The 19,445-nt window shown below is 32.1% G+C and overlaps 1 protein-coding gene across 1 annotated transcript in view; it reads left to right on the top strand.

Annotated features, from left to right (window-relative positions):
- Positions 1–6,069: 6,069 nt before the first annotated feature.
- LOC143253783 (carboxypeptidase D-like) overlaps positions 6,070–19,445 on the top strand; it is a 41,268-nt gene continuing 27,892 nt past the window's right edge. Inside the window, 10 exon segments of the mRNA XM_076508146.1 lie at positions 6,070–6,973; positions 11,699–11,841; positions 12,904–13,070; positions 14,288–14,688; positions 14,961–15,152; positions 15,958–15,981; positions 15,984–16,243; positions 17,232–17,340; positions 17,820–17,962; positions 19,014–19,180. Coding sequence (XP_076364261.1) covers positions 6,073–6,973; positions 11,699–11,841; positions 12,904–13,070; positions 14,288–14,688; positions 14,961–15,152; positions 15,958–15,981; positions 15,984–16,243; positions 17,232–17,340; positions 17,820–17,962; positions 19,014–19,180 — 2,507 coding nt within the window. The 5' untranslated portion in view covers positions 6,070–6,072.

Raw genomic sequence — 19,445 nt, 5'->3', positions numbered from 1 at the left:
AAAATCTAGCTTAGAAAATGTTGACTTACACACCCATGTGGATCAAAACATGGAAATTAATTTTAAAATTGCTATCTTTAAATTTGAAAGACTTATTTATCAGAATAATGAGCCACATTTCTCTGATAGAACATTTTTTTTACCTTTTATATGTTCTACACTTTGTAGGGAAAGCATCTCGTCTTCAAATCCACACTTATCCAAAGACAAAAAAGATGTAATTTCCTAAGTCAAATTCAACTATCAATTTCAAGTCTTTAACTTCGGAGAAAGGTGATTAAAATTTTTGAGATAGTTTTTTGATCCAGTTTACACAGATATAATCTTTAACATCAGAAAAATCGTAATCCTTAATATTTTCTAGAAAATCATTCAACTTTGCAAAATGTGTCAAATCATTCTTTTTTAATTGTTTCGCATGGAGGTTTAGTTTCAATTGAAATTCATGAACAAACTGTGATTGCTCGCTTATTATTTTACCTCTTCCTTGAAGCTTCGTATTCCAATTATTCAAGTGAGCTATCATGTCGCACAGAAAGTGCAAATCACTCTGCCATAACAAAGTTTCAATTTCAGGGAAATTTTCAATCTTACCTTTTTCAGCAATATATTCTTTTATTTGAGGAAATAAGAAAGTAAATCCTTCCAAGACATTTCCTCTACTTAACCATCTTACATTTGCAAAATCACTAAAATAATCAAAAGTACAGTCACTGCTTTTCTTCAAAGACTCAACAAACTGTCGATGGATGAGAGACCTTCTACTTCTAATATAATTCACAATTTTTACAACAATGTCCATCAAATTTTACAGTTCATCACTTTTAGACATCTGAGCACATACATTTTTCTGATGCAGAATGCAATGGAAAGATGACAGCGTGGACTTTACATTATTTTCAATTAAATGCTGCTTCAAATGAGAAACAAATCATAATTTTGCCCCAGTCATGGCAAAACACCGTCTGTTGTGACAGAAACCAGTTTTTAAAATACAGATTGATTTTTTTTAACATTTCAAGAAATTTTTCAAACATATTTTTTCCATATGTTCGATCTCGTAATCCACAAAGGCCAAACATTTCTTCCTTCACTTGAAGATCTGAAGTTACATATCGAACCCAAAGTATCAACTGTACAGTGTCACTAACATCTGTTGTCTCACCCAGCGCCAACGAAAAATACAAAGAGTCTTTTAGTTGTTCAAGTAACTGATTTTCTATGTCTTTCGCTAACTCTAGCATTTTGCGCACAATTGTTCTTTGACTTAATTGCAAATTATTTACCTTTTGAAGAATATCGTATTTTATTTTTGAATCATTGCAACTCCAACAGAGTTTCAATGAACACAATCAATATTTGTTTTACTAGTTCACCATCAGAAAATGATTCATTTCTTTGAGCTAGAATCCAAGTTACTTTATAGCTAGCTAACGTAACTAGTTATACCGAAAACTTAATGAAAGTAAGGAGTTGGAATTTGCAGTGATTGAAGCAAATAATAATCTAGTGTGTATTTTGTGTAGCAAAGTTTTTGGAAATAATACAGTATGCAACCTTAAACAACACTTTAACAATTTTCACAACAAATTTGATGTAAAATTTCAAATTGATAGCAAAAATCGTATGAATAAAATTAGCCGTCTGAAAGCACAACTTCATTTCAGAATCAATTAAGTTGTCTATTTTCTAAGTGTTCGCCATTATTTGGAATCTTTCGTTTTCGAATTATCCACTTATTCATATTATGGGATTAAAAACAAAATATATCTAAACACTTGAAAGTTGCACAATAAACATATGTTTGCAAGCAAATGCAAAACAACGCACACTCGATAACAAACATCTGAATCAGACTGACGTTACAAAATGGGCGGAGTTTGTGGCGGTAATAAAGCGCCCGACATCAGCGATGACGTGAGGCAGTGCAGTTGCTGGTTGCCAAATTTGCGAGAAAAAAATAAATGATGGAAAAAGTTGATTCCTAAACTCGGGCTGGCCACAACTGTGCTATCCATTGGTTACATGTGGCTATGGAGTTGCCACACCCCTGGTATACACTGCTGGTCAAAATCTTAAGACCAATGAACATAAAAAAAAAGGTGCATTTTGCGTTGTTAGACTCAACCACTTGTTTGAGTAGAGCTTCGAAAGATGAAAATAAGAAAAGGGAAAATAAAAATAAAAAACCTTTTAGCATTTAATAGGGAAAATGTAAACACTATGAAACTAGCCTAAATACTAGCTTGTCAAAAGTTTAAGACCTTACTGAAACGAAGCGTTAATCGGTAAACATGTAACGAAATTTAGTCATTTGTGTTCAAGCATTAGCGTTGTCAACATCTCCCATTGACATCCCCTGTGTTACATTTGGTAAAAGAAAACATGGCAAAGGCTAAAAATTTGACATAGTTTGAACGTGGCAGAATTGTCGAGCTGCAAAAGTATGGTCTCCCTCAACGTGCCATCGCTGGTGAGATTGGGCGTAGTAAAACAGCTGCTGCAAATTTCTTAAAAGACCCTGAGGGATACAGAACGAGAATTTCAAATGGTCGGCCCAAGAAATTTTCGCCGGCGTTGAGCAGAAGGATTCGAAGAGTTGTCTGGCAAAACACTAGCCGATCGTCGTCCAGATTAAAACCCTTACAAACGCAGAATGCAGCTCAAGAACAATAAGATGGCATCTACGAGAGGCAGGCTTTAAAAACCGTAACCGTCTTCAAAGGCCACGCTTCTTTCCACACCACGAAACAGCTTGGTTATATTTGCTGAGGAGCACCAAACATGGGACGTAGAAAAGTGGAAGAAGGTTTTGTTGTTTGTAGAGAAATAATTTAACCTGGATGGTTCAGATGGCTTCCAACATTACTGGCACGGTAAGGATATCCCACCGGAGACATTTTCTACACGACACAGTGGAGGAGGTTCCATCATGATCTGGGATGCTGGAACAATGGAGCTTCAGGTTATACAGAGGCGTCAAACAGCGACTGGCTACGTTGGCATGTTGGATGGAGCATCCTCATTTACTGAAGACCCTCGCTTGTGTGGAAATGACTGGATTTTTCAGCAGGACAATGCTGCAATCCACAATGCCCGCAGGACAAAGGACTTTTCATGGCAAATAACGTGATTCTTTTGGACCATCCAGTGTGTTTGCCCGAACTGCACCCCACTAAAATCACTAAAATGCTTGGGGGTTGATGGCAAGGGAAGTTTATAGAAATGGGCGTCAATTCCAAACAGTGCATGATCTTCGTGAAACCATCTTCACCACTTGAAATAACATTCCAGCCAGTTTTCTGCCAACGCATATATCGACCATGCCAAAGCAAATGTTTGCAGTTATTCGCAATGACGACCGTGCAACACACTACTGAGACCTCTTGTTGGTTATTTCCTACCCTGTTTAGGACTTCGTTTTGGTATGGTCTTAAACTTTTGACCAGCTAGTATTTAGGCTAATTTCATAGTGTTCACATATTCCCTATTAAATGCTAAAATTTTTTTTTTTTTATTTTCCCTTTTCTTATTTTCATCATTCGAAGCTCTACTCAAATAAGTGGTTGAGTCTAACAACGCAAAATGCATATTTTTTTTTATGTTCATTGGCCTTTAGATTTTGGCCAGCAGTGTATATAGTTTTAAAATGATTAATTCTCGATGATGAGAAACCCACTTGAAATAAAAGTTATCTCAGAACGGCTGCTTTGGTTATTAACACTTTTATTGAAAAGTAGATAACAACGTTTTGACATTCCTTGGTCATCCTAGTTGATACATTTTAAAAAAAAAATGATTAGTAATGATTATCTCGTCACCAGCTATATTAATTCAAAATTAAATTAGTAATTTAATAAAAATTCCCTATTGACAGAAATATGAGTTATTCTTAATTAACTTTAACTAGTGTTCTCTGAATTCAAAATGGCTTATAAGTACGAGAGAGAACATGTTTGGTTGTTTAACGTAGAGGCCTATGAATCGGGAGGTTTGTGGCTCGCGTTCTGTGCTACACACTTTAGTCATATATGCATTATAACAGTTCAATGTGTGTACCATTGAAAGTTGCTTTTCTTCGGGCTAACGAATTCAAAACATAAGGATGGTTTGCGCAATTAGCATTATTTAGCTTTGCTCAAGTATTAAAAAAATCTTGTTTCATCTTTCAAATTGCACAGTGAATTGAGACATGTAAGTGGTAAAATGTAAGCTTTTGTATAATTATACGATTCGTCATCCAACATATTGTTTTAATTTTATTGTCAATTACCTCGCTTCTGTTAAAAGCCCATGGAAATATCTGATTTTCCAGTCTATATGTAAATATTAGTTAACTGGGATAAACTTACGTTTCGTTGCAAGCTTTATCAAAAACAATCACATTAATATTAACGATATGCATAGTGTAAGAGCACCGCTACTTTGTAATACTAATAATATTTTATTACACAAACCTGTAATATTAACCCTTATCTCTCAGATTAGCTATACAGACTCTTTTGAAACCAGTAAATTCGAGTTGATATATGTAATGCAAATGCATGAAAAAATTCGGAAACAAAAATGACAGACACCAAAAGGCGCTTGACTCGGAATCTGAGGGTCGCGGGTTCGAATCCCCGTCGCACCAAACATGTTCGTCTATTCAGCCGTGTGAGCGTTATAATGTTACGGTCAAGCCAGCTATTCATTGGTAAAAGAGTAGATCAAGAGTGGATGATGATGACTAATTGCTTCCCTCTCGTTTTTCACTGCTAAATTAGGGACGACTAGCCCTCGTGTAGGTTTGCGCGAAATTCAAAAACAAGCAAACAAACTAAATTGAAAAAGATATATATATATAACTACATTATGTAAGTTAAGGAAATTATATTTGTTTCGTTTTTCAAAATTGGTGAAATATTTTATGTGGATGAATTTGAATTTTAATTCATTTAGGATGAAGTACTTTTTTCGTGTTTTATATACAGAAGTAATTAAGAGAAGAAGTAGCAAAACAAAACACGCTCATTCATGATGTTAGAAAAACATTTAGGTTTAAGGAGTCTTGATACAAATGAATTATAACCAAGTGCTTTAAAAAGGTGAATCTTTCTTTTTCAGAGACAAAATGTTCGCTCCCGAAGAACACTCATTCAGTTTTACTTATGACAAGTTTGTGCGCTTGCTACTATTAACATTACATAATATAACTTTTTGAGGCAGCATGGGACTTACTGGTCCATCTTGGTTGTTCAATCCTCTAAACAAAATTAAAAATATATATATTAAAACCAGCCCTTATCATTTATATACTTATCAAGCTTTTTCTTAAACTCACTTAAATTTAATGCCTCTGCAACATTTGAAGGCAACCGTTTCAAAAGCCAACCACCCTCTTAAAGAAATAAAACTAAATTAGCTGAATACGACTCCTACCCTGACAAAATTTATATCTGTGTCATCTAGTCCTACTATCCTTATTGTTAAATATGAAAAATGATGAATTAACACTATAAATTTCATTTAAAATCTTAAACACCTCAATCAAATTCTTCCTAACTCTTCTTTTTTCAAGAGAAAACAATTTAAAAGAATTCGATTTCTTCTTATATGACAGCCCCTCCATTTCAGGTACCATTCTAGCACATTTTCTTTGAGCCATATCAAATAATTCAATGTATTTCTTGAGGTAAAAAGCCCAAGACTGAATACAATACTCTAAATATTACCTAATCAGTGACTTATACAATAAAATTATGACCTATTTAGATTTGTATTCAGTATTTCTGTAGGTACAACTTAAAAATCCATTTGCCCTATGAATAGTGCGTAGACTGACAACGAGTTAGGATAATTACATTAAGATAATTATAAACTGATTTTATAATTGATTTAATGAGACAGTAAGTTTCCCAAAATATTTTAAAAAATTGTTAAAGGGGTCACATACAAAGAAAATAGTGTAACTGCTGCTCTAGATTAAAACATATTAGGGACAAACATGGCAACTTATAAATATTTTAAATTTGCGAAGTTTATAAACTTTTACTAGAGTTCAACAGAAGCATTAATAACTTTTACTTCAAGATGGCAGGTACGTTGAGTGACACGTCTTTAATGTTAGGCCAAGCGAATAAAATAATTTTTACTGTCACAATTCTCTTATACTTTCATATTTTCGTAATATTAGCAGAATCAAAAGAATATCATAATACCAGTATTGTAGATGGAATTAATATGTCTAGTTATATGAATTATGAAGAAATGACAACATTTTTACGCAACTTGGAAAGGGAGTATCCACTATTAGCAAATGTTTATTCAATAGGGAAAAGTGTTAAAAATCGAGATTTGTTGGTTGTGAAAATAACCAGTAATGTGACGTTTCGAGAAATTGGGAAACCTATGTTTAAATATGTAGCAAATATCCACGGAAATGAAGCAGTTGGGAGACAGTTGTTACTTTACTTAACACAACATCTGTTGCAAAATTATGGAAAAAACGAAAGAATTTCCAAAATTATTGATGATGCAGAGATTCATATTTTGCCATCAATGAATCCAGATGGTTTTGAAAAAGCTACTGAAGGCGATTGTTGGGGAAGTCGTTTAGCATCTGGCAGAGAAAATGCTAATGGAAAAGACCTGAATAGAGACTTCCCTGATCAGTTCACAATGGAAGATGGTGATTTCATGATGACGAAAAGAGAGCCAGAAACTGTTGCTGTTATGTCCTGGATAGTAAATAACCCATTTGTTTTATCAGCAAATTTGCATGGTGGGTCAGTTGTAGCAAGTTATCCATTTGATGATTCTAAAAAGCATGAACCATCGGGACACCCAAGTCCATCACCAGATGATAATATTTTTAAATATCTTGCCAAACTTTATGCTGAGAAGCACCAAACAATGCATACTGAGAAGGTATGCGAGTTAGATGACTTTAAAGATGGAATAACCAATGGAGCTGAGTGGTATGATGTAACAGGTAAATATTTAATTATTATGTATAAATGTTGAAAATATGTAGAGGGAATTAACTTTATTATTAAGTTAATTTTATATTACCAAACACTTGAAATACCCTTGAATAAAGTTTGATGAGGACAATCCAGTGAAACTTTTTTCCTCAGTAGGTTTTTAGGGCAAGTAAAATGTTGCTATTAGTATATAAAACTAAAAATGTTTGAAATTTCTATATAAAAAATATTTAATGCAGTGTTTGAAGTATTTCAGAAACTATGTGATGCTATTAAATTGATGGTTTTCGTGGAAAATGTAATGCATGCTACCAAATTTATCTCGTAAAAAGTTCATATTGTTATTTTTTTCAAACAAAATACATCCCCATTTTATTTGAGAGCAAATAATTTTTATGCTTAGAGTTGTATTATTAAAAGAAGTTCTTGAGTTACTTTTTAATATTTTGATTTGTTGTGTAGTTTTTTGTAGTTGTATGATAAAGGGCTGTATTTCAATATTTAACACTGCAACATATATTTTCTTAGTTGTACTTCATGATAAAGTTTTGTATACAAACAGTTTTTAAGTAAAGATGCTAAAACTTCATTGTATTAACCATGTTTTAACCATGATTTTGGAAAGCAATAATGAACCTGTTTATTTTTTACATGATTAGTTTTGAATATCAGTTTGATTCTAAACTATGAATTTGTATGAAAATTGTGTTTAATCATCAATTCATCACTGCTACTTTTCGTTCTTGTGTATATTGCAAAAAAACAACAACAACAACTAATTTGTTTAGTAATTCATGTGCATTAAAGAAAAGAAAAAGTTTATTCCAGTGTGTTTAATATATCCCAGACTTTCAAATGTGACAGTATGTTAGCTTAAGACTAATTGCTTCAAAGACCAGATGATTGGAGGGTGTAAGCTTTTTTATTTAACAGTTAAAATGTTAAATTGGTTGTTTGGTTAAATTTATGAAATTTTATGGGTATGACCTAAAACATTATGGTTTCTCATGAATGGATGGTTAATGTTTATTATCATTTTTCCAATGTTATTTTCTTTTATGCATGTGTAGTGTTAGCTGAAAAACTATCAAAATTGGTTTTGGGAATTTAAGTTGCCTGAGAGAACAGACATTTAAGATTTTTCTTTCACAGTACTGTGAGAACTAATGTTATATCCCTGACCCACAAAACATTTTGAAAGCTTCTAGTTAGTAAAATTTTTTTAATCCTCAGCTAACACACTGAGCTGTGCACTACAGTGTCATTTCAGATATTTGTGTTTAAAAGGAGAGCAACCTGTCAGAGGTGGTTGGTCTCCCAAACCCTTGTTAAGATGTACCTTTTAAACTTTTCATTTGAGGTTGCATTCATCTATTATGGACCAGCAAATTCTTTTATTCGTTTAATTTTGACTTATAATGCAAACAACTAAAATATGTGACTATTGTTTCTTCTGAGTATTAGATAGACACCACCATGAAATTGTTGTATAAGGTGTAAGAATTCAGCCATTGAATTATCATTTAGATTTATATCCTTATTGGCTTTCTAAAGACTTTTTCTGAACTGGTATGCAAATAATTACTTATGGGTCCATGATTCTGTAGATTACAAGGTCTCCATTAACATGAATCACACAGAAAATGTACACAAATGCACCATCAGTTCAGTGTTTTTAATTATTGGACATCATGGTGTGTTATTATACATTCAGAACTTTTGTTTGTATGGCAAAAGTTGAATGTGTGAAGGCCCCATGGATATCCCTAATTTGATCCCATAGGCACATAGGCCTAAAGGAATTTCTGTTTCTTGTTTACAAATTTTCCTATTTTATGATTGTGACCCTAAAGTTTTAAATACATTTCTGTCATAATTTTAAACATTTAACTTGTGCTTAATATTCTTGTCACTCACTTTTAATGATTGTAAGAGCAATCTGTGACCTTAATAGTAAATCTCTACCATTGACATAGCAGAATATCAAATATTTATTTAGCTGTTGTTTTGACTCTTTGAAATATTCAGATGGTATCACTTGTAACACTTCTTAGGCATACCCTAAGCAATGCTGCTCACACAAATAGAAATAAACAAGATGAAATGTAAATATTCTATAATCTGAATGATTTGGCTTGAGATTATACAAAGTGGCAGGGTGAAAGTGACATTTACTTTAGAGTATAGTATTCTGAAGCCTCCAAGTTTTAGAATGGGACTCAGAAATTGAACTCTACAAGTTCTGGACTTCTTTTTTTTGTACAATAGTGATGTGTTATTTCTACTAATTATCACTGGAGCCCCAGATATAAATATATATGTTGTACATAGGGAATGAGCAACTCAGTAAATGCTTTTTAGTTATTGCTTTGGTCTTTAAAATTAGTAATGTAACCAACATAAACTTAAAATTATGTAGTTAAATGTATGTGAAGCACACCAATAATAATAATAATAAAAAATGGCAGTATTTAAATATTACATTTAGTGAACTGTAACAGAACAGTAAATGGGCTATTTGTTAAAAAGATTTAAAGGATTGGGAAAACATCTCATAAGCATCTTGACAACATACAGGGAAAATATCGGTAACACTGACTTGTATAAAACCAAAGTAGCTTATACTTCAAGTTTTTGTTTCAATACTAGTTCACTAACCAGTAATTCAGTGATAGTTCTAAACATTCAAAGATTTATCAAGCAGTACTCAGACATTGTCAGATTTCTTTTTTTATCATGGTTAGATACCCAGCATATTTATGAGTAGGAACAGTAATAATAAAAATAATGGTGACAATGATAATAACAATAAATACTTTTAATAATTTTAAAAAAGTATATATAAAATATCAGTCATAATATTGAAATGTTATAAATATTTGTGTCATAAAGTTATCAATGATGATATATCTAGCATTTTGATAATTATTCCTCTAACTAACAGCAAACACAAAGATTGAACTCAACAAGAATGAAGACATTAAGTTTGTCTGGTGCAAATGTTTTATTCAGATCATTTAATCAAGTTGAAGAGAAATAAGTTTGTAATTTACTGTTTACTCGTTTACTGAGTCAAGTGAGAAATGATATCTCATCAATATTGAAATGTTTGGACTGTTGGGTATTTAGTGTTTGAAATCATTCCTGGCTGCCAGGTATCTAGTTGTTGTGTTTTTTGTTGTTTACAGCATCTGTTTAATAATATTTTAACAGTAATGATACAGTAAATTTCTGTACATGGAAAGCTCAATCTTTCGATTTGTATAATAGCCATTACTTAAATAGATGCCATTGAACTTTAAAAAAACAACACACTCTACCAAAGCATTGCACATTGCACATATTAGCTCCTCGTGCACCAGAGTATATTGTATTGGTGAAACACGGAGTATGCTTAGCAGCTACAGTTCTTTAAATAAATGTATTAAATATGTAATGTTCTAAATGTAAAAGAATTGTTATAGTAGAATAAGTTTGAAACATTGAATATGCACGAACCGATAAGTGTAATATTTAAACCGTTTGTTATAATTGAAAATCTGTATTTGTTGCCTAATCAAACTGCTAGTGTTATTTGTTCTCTATGTTTATTATTATGTGTATTAGATGTGTTAAATTGATCAACAACTTTATGTTAAAAAGACAAGGACAGGAATGGTGAGTGTTATTTAAAGTTCATTAAATTAGCTGTGATTCTTTTAATTGGCCACAATAGGATGTTCTTGTAATATGAGCTTACTAGTACTTACTGTGACATCATCAATAAATTATGTGAATTAGCACTGTGGGACATTCAAACTTTTGTTTGGTGATGTGTTCCAAACCTTCAAAGGTCAAAGCTACCATTCATTACAAACCTAATATTTTGTAAAACTTGTTGAAATGTATTTGTTAACCTACATATTTTACTTCAAATTCAAACATTTTACTCAATGTGTTCTTAGTAAAAAACTGAAAATAGAGCATAACTATGAATTAAACAATCTGAGGTGCTGCAAGGGAAGAAAACTGGATATTTATTAGGCTTTTCATAAATCTATTTTTGCTTTACTTACACAAAACTGACAAAATAGTTTGTTCTTTGCCTTCAGTATTTTCATGTTGTAGCTGCTGAAAGTTCTTTGAAGGCTTTGGACCTTTATCATCATCCAGCTTGTACATAATTGTAAGCTCCTCACAGATATTTTGTTCAGTTTCTTTTTTAGTTGTAGTATTTGAACTAGGCTTTTCAAAAAAAATCTTCCCCATTAATGTCTGGTGAGACATATTGGCCGAAAAGCTGATATCAGTGTTAATGAGGAAAAAGAAACAAGTCTGACTGGCTTATTAACAATTTCATTCTCTGCCCATTGACTAACTTTTGATACAATAGTATCTGACTAATATTCAATGGTTAACATAGTTCTTACCTGGGAGCACTGATTAATCAAAATTATGATTGTGTCAACTGATGTCATGAAAATTAACTAATCAAAATCAGTGTTCCATACTATTACAGTGTTTAGTTAACCAAGTAATCCTAGTGCTTGTCATTATAATTTATTGTTATTATGATTAATTTAAGGTTTTTGGCTTAACCAAATCATGCTACAACTTACTGAAATAATCAGCTAATCCAAATTAGTGATTTTGTTTATTAGCATTAGATTTGCTGTCTGACACAGAATTACTTCCTTTTCTGATTTGAAGAATGCTTATGGTTTCTCTCTCTCTCTCTTTCGTTATATAATTAGGAGGAATGCAAGACTTTAATTACATTTACAGTAACTGTTTTGAAATTACTCTGGAGTTAACATGTTGTAAGTATCCACCAGCTAAGAATCTCTCTGTTGAGTGGCAGAACAACAAAGAAGCTCTTCTCGTGTACATGGAGCAGGTAAGTGGAGCCACCTTTCAAGAAATAAAAATAACAAAGAAAGAATTTCACACAAAAATTAAGGTACTAATAGAAGCTTTAATCTTGCATGCTTTTATTCATATTTCATGTAAATACAATAATATTTCTTGCAAGAGTTGTGTTTAACTTTACTAGCAGTTAGAACTGTAAATGTTTCATAATTAAACTTAGGTGCATATCTGTACTGTGTGGGTTTTGGCAAGACAATATACTAAAGAGTGTCATTGGGAGATAGGAATAACACACAGTTCTTCACAAAAACTTCCTGTAAAATGGCTCATCAGACAATTAATGGTATTATTCTTGCAAAGTTTTGTTAATAATCTTTCATTTGCAAAGACAAATATTTCTTTTTACTTATTGTTTGGTCATTTATTAGATATAAAACAGACAAGAACTGAGCTTTGATGTTATTGCCTCCCACCAAATGAAACTCTCTAACTATACTCGGGGAATGGCTCCTGTCTGATAGTCTGAAGTAGGCCAGTCCAGAAGATAACTGTTCTATTAAATATGTTAGCTTCACAAAAAACTTGTTTTATATATTAACTCAAGTAAAAATTCAAGGTGACAGTTTTGATTTTAGTATAAAGTGACCAGACTGAGTGTATGTATAGAATTAATTTAAAATATTGTGATAATCTCCCCAAAGTTATTTTCTAATATATAAGCTGTTATTTACTTTATAGTGTAACAAGATTTGTAGTTTCAATCAGAATTTATAATACAATATTTTCTAAACTAGGGGTGATCAGAGTAATGCTTTGCAAGAGTTTTGTTGAAATGTTTAGAGCTGGCTAATTGGACAGAAGATAACCATTGCTTTATAGGGACAATTCAAAAGGGATATAATTTTAACTTTGTACATGCATAAGTCATCTTATTGGATTTTTTTAGGGCAAATTTCAGTAACTGACTCATGCAGTTAATTATACTCATCCAACTGGCTGACATTTACCCAACTTTGTTCGAAACTACAGTTTGAGAATCACATGACTTGTAACAAATATCGTGTCTTATATTTTCAATGTAATTATTTAGGTTAATCTTGGAGTTCGGGGATTGGTGAAGGACAAAAATGGAAAAGCAAATGAAAAAGCATTTATCAAGGTTGCAGGTATAGATCACAATGTTACAACAACACAAAGAGGAGAGTTCTGGCGTTTACTTCTTCCAGGAATCTACAATATCTCTGTTGAAGCTCTTGGGTATGTTGTAGTCTCATCTATAATTAAGTGTTTTTCATTATTATTCAACCTCATTGATTCATGGGTATTATCTTTATCTAATTTATCAAGTTTCATTGATGTGGTAATGAACATTTTGGTGAAAAAAGAAGATATTTTCTGTCTCTTCTGATGAAATATGTAGTCAGTTTTACTCAGCTGAGGCTCATAATATTTGGTTCAGTTATGAAATATTTCTGACCATTTCTGTAAGGTTATCTGGTAAAAACTACCTTTGTTGCATCTGATGTACAGTTATTTTCTGTTGATATCAGCTCACTAATCTCTACTAGTTGTGGAACATTGTTCACACAAGTTATGCATTTTACTTCTTATATTTATAGTTAGTGTGTCCCACATTGTTGTGTTTTTAAGAGATTAGTCACCTAAAAATAATTTCACATTTATAAGTTAATTTGACAGAAACTTACCATTAACTTACACCAATCATCAGTTAAACAATTCCACAGACCAACACTATTGCATCTGTTCTTGATGACGAGAAACCCACTTGAAATAATAAGTCTTTTGTAGTTAAAAAAACATCATAAAATTAAAGACTTAAAGCTTTTATGATATTAATATTTGATTTATTAACTATGTTTTTGTGACAAGGATATTCATATATATCGATAATAAAATAATTTAATAATATTTTGAATCTTACTTCTCTAAAGGTTGTTACACATGCACTTTGATCAACCTAGTGCAAAACTGGTTAACAGTTGTAAGCTATTCTCAGGTAAACCATTCCATAAATTATGTTTGATTTAATGTTTTTTGTATTGTGTATGCTGTTTTCTCACTCCAGGACATCTTTTATATTTAATGGTGGTGTAGTTGGTTTCACATAGAGACTTTGTTTTGTAAATATGTAACTAATACACAGTTGTTTAGGTTTTACTTAGACATACTGTACTAGTGCAGCATCCAGCTTATTGTGTTAATAATGTGTTTTTTTTATTTCTTTAAAAGTCAAGTAACTTCATTCTCTACTGTAGTTGATTTAATATACAAAAATTATTGACAAACTGTTACATAAACTATCATCCTTACTAAAGATAAAGTTCCATATATTTGTTAGTCTTACCAGTACAACTAAGAGTTTATTAATTTGTTTTTTTTATCTGAGTGAAACTTGTGGAAGTGTTTTATTTGCTACAGAGATGGTAATTTTTATTTTGTCTGTATTTTTTCAGGTACAACACAGAAACAAAATATGGAGTAATAGTAGAAAAAGATGTTCCCACATGGTTAGAGTTCCAACTGATTTCAACTGGTGACTTTGAGGTCCAAGGCAACGAGCCAAAGAACATTGAAAACCTTGACAGCACCAAATCAAATGAATCCAACAACAATATCCAAGAGGAGGGAACAGCAAAGCTTGACCCTCAGAACCACAGTTCTCTGAATCATAGTGTTGACTTCAGAATACTTCCAGAATTTAAACACCACAACTATGTTGCTTTGAAGTTGTTTTTAAAGAAATATGCTGATAGATATTCACACATCACACGATTGTATAGCATCGGGCAGTCAGTGGAGGGTCGAGAATTATACGTGTTGGAGATTACTGATAAACCAGGGTTTCATGAACCAGGTATGTGATTATAATGCATGAATTAATTGCCTGTAAAATTATACCTGTGAGAATGTTTTGTTGTTTATTTTTATTTCTTTATGATATTTAACTATAAAGATAAAACATTTATTCAAAATATGTTTTAGCTAACTAATTATATTGGCTGATGTTCTTCAGCACCAAGATTATGTTAAGTCAAGAATTTATTCTTCAGGTGTACAGGAGTTTTGAATGATGGGGAAGTTATTACAATAACAAGGTTGCTTATCATTTAATTCCATATTCTACAGGTGAGCCTGAATTTAAGTACATTGGAAACATGCACGGTAATGAAGTAGTGGGACGAGAGATGTTGTTGTTACTGATTCAGCTATTATGTGAAGGGTATGGAAATGATGGACGAATTACGTGGCTGGTCAACTCTACTCGCATCCACATCCTACCTTCTTTAAATCCAGATGGATATGAGAGAGCCCATGAAGGTAATTCATTCTTATATTCTGCCATTTCCACAACAGTTTTTTTTTAATCTGTTCTGTATTTTTTCTATGCAGGATTAATGTATAAATGCTTCTTAAATATAAAGGTACTGAAACCAATTTTTTAGTTGTATGTAAATCAGTGCACCCTAGTGGTTTAGTGGTGAATCTAAGAGTTTATAATACTAAGTAAAAGAGTTTCAGCTCCTACAGTGTACTGAGTTCAAATACTAAAAATTCATCTGTGCCAACCTTCAAGTACTACCAAAATGAGTTTTTTATATCTAACTAGTTCTGATATGGAAATATTAAGATTGTGTGTTTGTAATTCTGTTCAGTTCCTTTCTTGGATATAGAATTCAAGAAGTTCTTGTTACAAGCTAAAGTTGACTAACATTAACCTGCAAGAATATTTGCACAAAGCTACACAAGAGGTTATCTGTGCCCTGCTCACTTAACGTATTGAAACCCAATTTCTAGCATTGTAAATCCACAGGCATACTGCTGTGTAACTGTGGGTCTGTAAGAATTTAGTAATGCTGTTTATGTTCATTACACTCTTTAATAAAGAATTTTACATTAAACTCTAACTTGAGTCTTTCTTTTTATTTCAATGTATCCTGTTTTACATTTTTATAATATAGATAAAATGATAGTGTTTGGTTTTTCCAATTTGTAGCTGTTAGCTGGCGATGCTGTAGATTTAGGTTTTGCTTTTATCCAATTTATAGAGAGCTCTCTTTTGTTCACTCCTTCTTGCTGTATCATTTTAGAAATTAGAATGCATATATTTTTTATGTTCATGCAGGTGATTTTGAGGGGATTGTAGGAAGAAAAACAGTAACAAGGTAGATTTGAATCGAAATTTTCCTGACCAGTTTCTGAAAACATCAGAAAATTCTGTTCAGGAGGCTGAGACTCTTGCTGCAATGAAGTGGATTAAGTCCTATCCATTTGTCTTATCGGCTAACCTTCACGGTGGATCTCTGGTAGCCAATTATCCATATGATGACAATCCGCAAAATGTTGACCATATTTACAGCCAGAGCCCCGATGATGAAGTCTTTAAGAAACTAGCTACTGTTTTTGCAAATGCAAGTTTTTAATGAAGTATTTTTTGCATAACTCAAGTTACAGATCTTTCGGTAACCTGCAATGACTTCTTTTCAGGCACATTGTGCTATTATATTAAGAGTAGAAGAAAAGAAGTAGTGGCACAATGAAAGATCACATTCTTAATACATATTTCACTTGAATAGTTTTGGTAACACATTTATCACTATCAGGGCTTATTACTCGAACACTACTTGCCTGAAATAACTAAAAGATTTTATCTTTCTTTGTACCATAAAGAAATTTAGTTTTTATTTTTAACCTGTAATATTGTTTTTCACTCTTAAAATGTAATATCCTGTTTTCACTCTTAACCTGTAATATCTTGTTTTTGATGTGTGTGAAATTCCACACATCAGTGTAATTTCAAAAAGGTACCAAAACTAATGCTTCTGCAACTCGTAATTTGATTTGTTTATGTTATAGTTGACTGGAGTTCCTCAGGCTATTAGCTTTGATAAGCAGAGTATCAGTTCACTTTGGATTGAACATAATAGTTGCTGTTACTACAGTACCTATTGTGTTGGAATTGCACAAGTTAAGAGTGATGATTTTCCATAGATTTTGACTTGATGAATTGTGGATAATGTTTTATTCTCATGCTTAAAATAATTTCATTTTTATTTATGATAAAATGTTTGGCTTTATTTTGGTGTTTAATTCTGTAATTTAGGAGGTGGAATGGTCTCATGGTTAGTGCTTTGAACTTGTAGTTGAAAATTTTAGGTTTGAAATTTACCTGCACCTAGTAGTTCAGTCATTGAACCAAAGCACTTTATCTAAATGTTTTTATGCCTACCTACTTGTAAAGTTAATATCAGCTAATAGCTAATTTACAGTGAAATTGAATGAATCCCATTTAAGAGAAACTTGAAAACTTTCTAATTTGTTTGTATCACAGAACACTGGAGTTATTCATGAGCAGTTAAATATATTCAGTACAATTTATTGTTTATTTTAACTAACTAGGCCCATCAGACGATGCATCTTGGGAAATCGTGTGATTCTAAACTTGGATTTTTGGGAGAACATTTTTCCAAAGGAATTACAAATGGTGCCGCCTGGTACAGTGTCCCTGGTAAAGTTTTTGTACTTGTAATATTTTTTTAGAATTATATTCTTTACCCATAAATAACACACTTTTCAACTGTTGACCAAACTTTCAAAACTATAAAGAAAACACTTTATTATGCTAGAATTGGTGCACAGGTTACGATTGACTATATGAGTGTAAATTACCCAAGGTCACTAAATTCAACAAAATTAGGTTTAGCAAATTATCTTTCTATAACATAAATGGATCATCTGAACAGTGAATTATATATGTATTTCACTTCTCTCGTATTTTAATTTGCCATGAGGTTATTTTAATACGCTGGCTAATATTTCCTTTACTGCCACCTTTTCTGTGCCTACACGGCAACAGCAAAGTGACCAGTAAAACACAAGCATTTTATTGTAAATTGTAAAAGAAAAAACACTACATTTTTTAAATTTAAGATTATTGAAGAGAAGTTTTTTAAACAAATTAACAAATAATTTTTTCCTTATTTTCAGGTGGAATGCAAGACTGGAATTACCTCAATTCTAATTGTTTTGAACTCACAGTTGAACTGGGTTGTCAGAAGTATCCATATGCAAAGGACTTGCCAAGATTTTGGAATGAAAGTAAACCTGCTTTGTTAGCATTTATGGAAGAGGTGAGGACTGTAGGAGTTCATTCTTGACAAGTCAATTATGATGGTGGTGGACCTTGTAGAAACGAGTTGATTTTATGGATAGTTTGTGGTTGGCATTAGTTTTAAAAAAAAATTACGTTTTTGTTTTATCAACTTTAGTTTGTTTGTTAGTAGTATTAATAATTTCATTGAATACCCATTTAAAAGCATGAACAATGAAGGTTTATAGATGGTGTTGTAATCTAGAATTATGAGAACAACAGACACAAAGTGAATTGTCATAATGTTTCATAATTAGTGCCATTTTTAAGTTTTAATTCTCATTTTTTACATTAGTACCAGTTGACTACTTGGTTATCAATAAATTAATGGATTAATGAGATTACCACTGTTCCTATCTACTATCTAGCGAAACCACAGCCAAGGGAACGGGCTTGGAGAAATCAGGACTAGAAACGTGGAGCAGAGATCCCTTGTAGCATTACAACATATATATGAAACAAATAATTTGTTGACTATTCAGATACAAAAAGTGCTATGTATCTATTACAGGTCTTACTTCAGAATAAATAAAGACATTATATTTTGAACTTTTGTTTTGAACAAAATACCATTTAGTGGTTTGATTTTTTTTTAATTTGAATTTGATGCTGTGATGCAGAGATACGAAATGTGCCAGTTATTTTGTTTGTTTTTTTCTGTTTGTCTTGGTTGTAAAGCTTGGATATGTACTTGTTAATGAAATGTCCAGATAAAAGACTGAATATTGCATTTTGCCTTAAAGTACAAGTTGTGAAGGGCTGTTTAATTAATTTTGCGACAGTCTTGGAAAGATACATTAAACAGTTTAGAAGGAAATGTGTTAATATCTCAAACAGTATATCATCATCAAACCAAACTAATGAAACAGCAAATTACATAGGATTGTGATGCTGTTCACAAGACGGATTGAATAATGGGGCTTAGTTTTAAAGTTTGAAAAAGATTTAATTGGAAGTATTTTGAGTTGCACTTTAAAAATGGGAAAACAAATTAAGAATAGCAGGCTATATAATTTTTGTTTAATTACTAGGTTCACACTGGAATCAAGGGCTTTGTTTTTGATGAAAACAATAATCCTGTACCAAATGCCACAATTCATGTTGAGGGTATCGATCATGATGTCATCACAGCTGAGGACGGTGATTACTGGAGACTTCTTGTCCCTGGAGAGTTTACTGTTGTTGTTAAAGTTCCAGGGTAAGTGTTGAACATACCATTTCAATACCTTCATTCTCAATGGGTTTCCCAGTGGTATAGTGGTATGTCTATGGACTCATAGTGCTAGAAACTGGGTTTCGATATCTATGGTGGGCAGAGCACAGAGAACCCATTGTGTACCTTTGTGCTTAATTCCAAACAAATAAACAAACATTCCCAATGGAAGTTTCTTGTAAAGAAATGAACAAAACCTGAGTGTAGTCACACGGATGTTATTAAGATCTTGGGTTTTACTAGTTGTGAA

The sequence above is a fragment of the Tachypleus tridentatus genome, chromosome 6 (genome assembly GCF_004210375.1).
Source record: "Tachypleus tridentatus isolate NWPU-2018 chromosome 6, ASM421037v1, whole genome shotgun sequence".
Taxonomy (NCBI): domain Eukaryota; kingdom Metazoa; phylum Arthropoda; class Merostomata; order Xiphosura; family Limulidae; genus Tachypleus; species Tachypleus tridentatus.
Note: the sequence above shows the minus strand (reverse complement) of the source record. Positions and strands in the feature narration are given on the sequence as shown.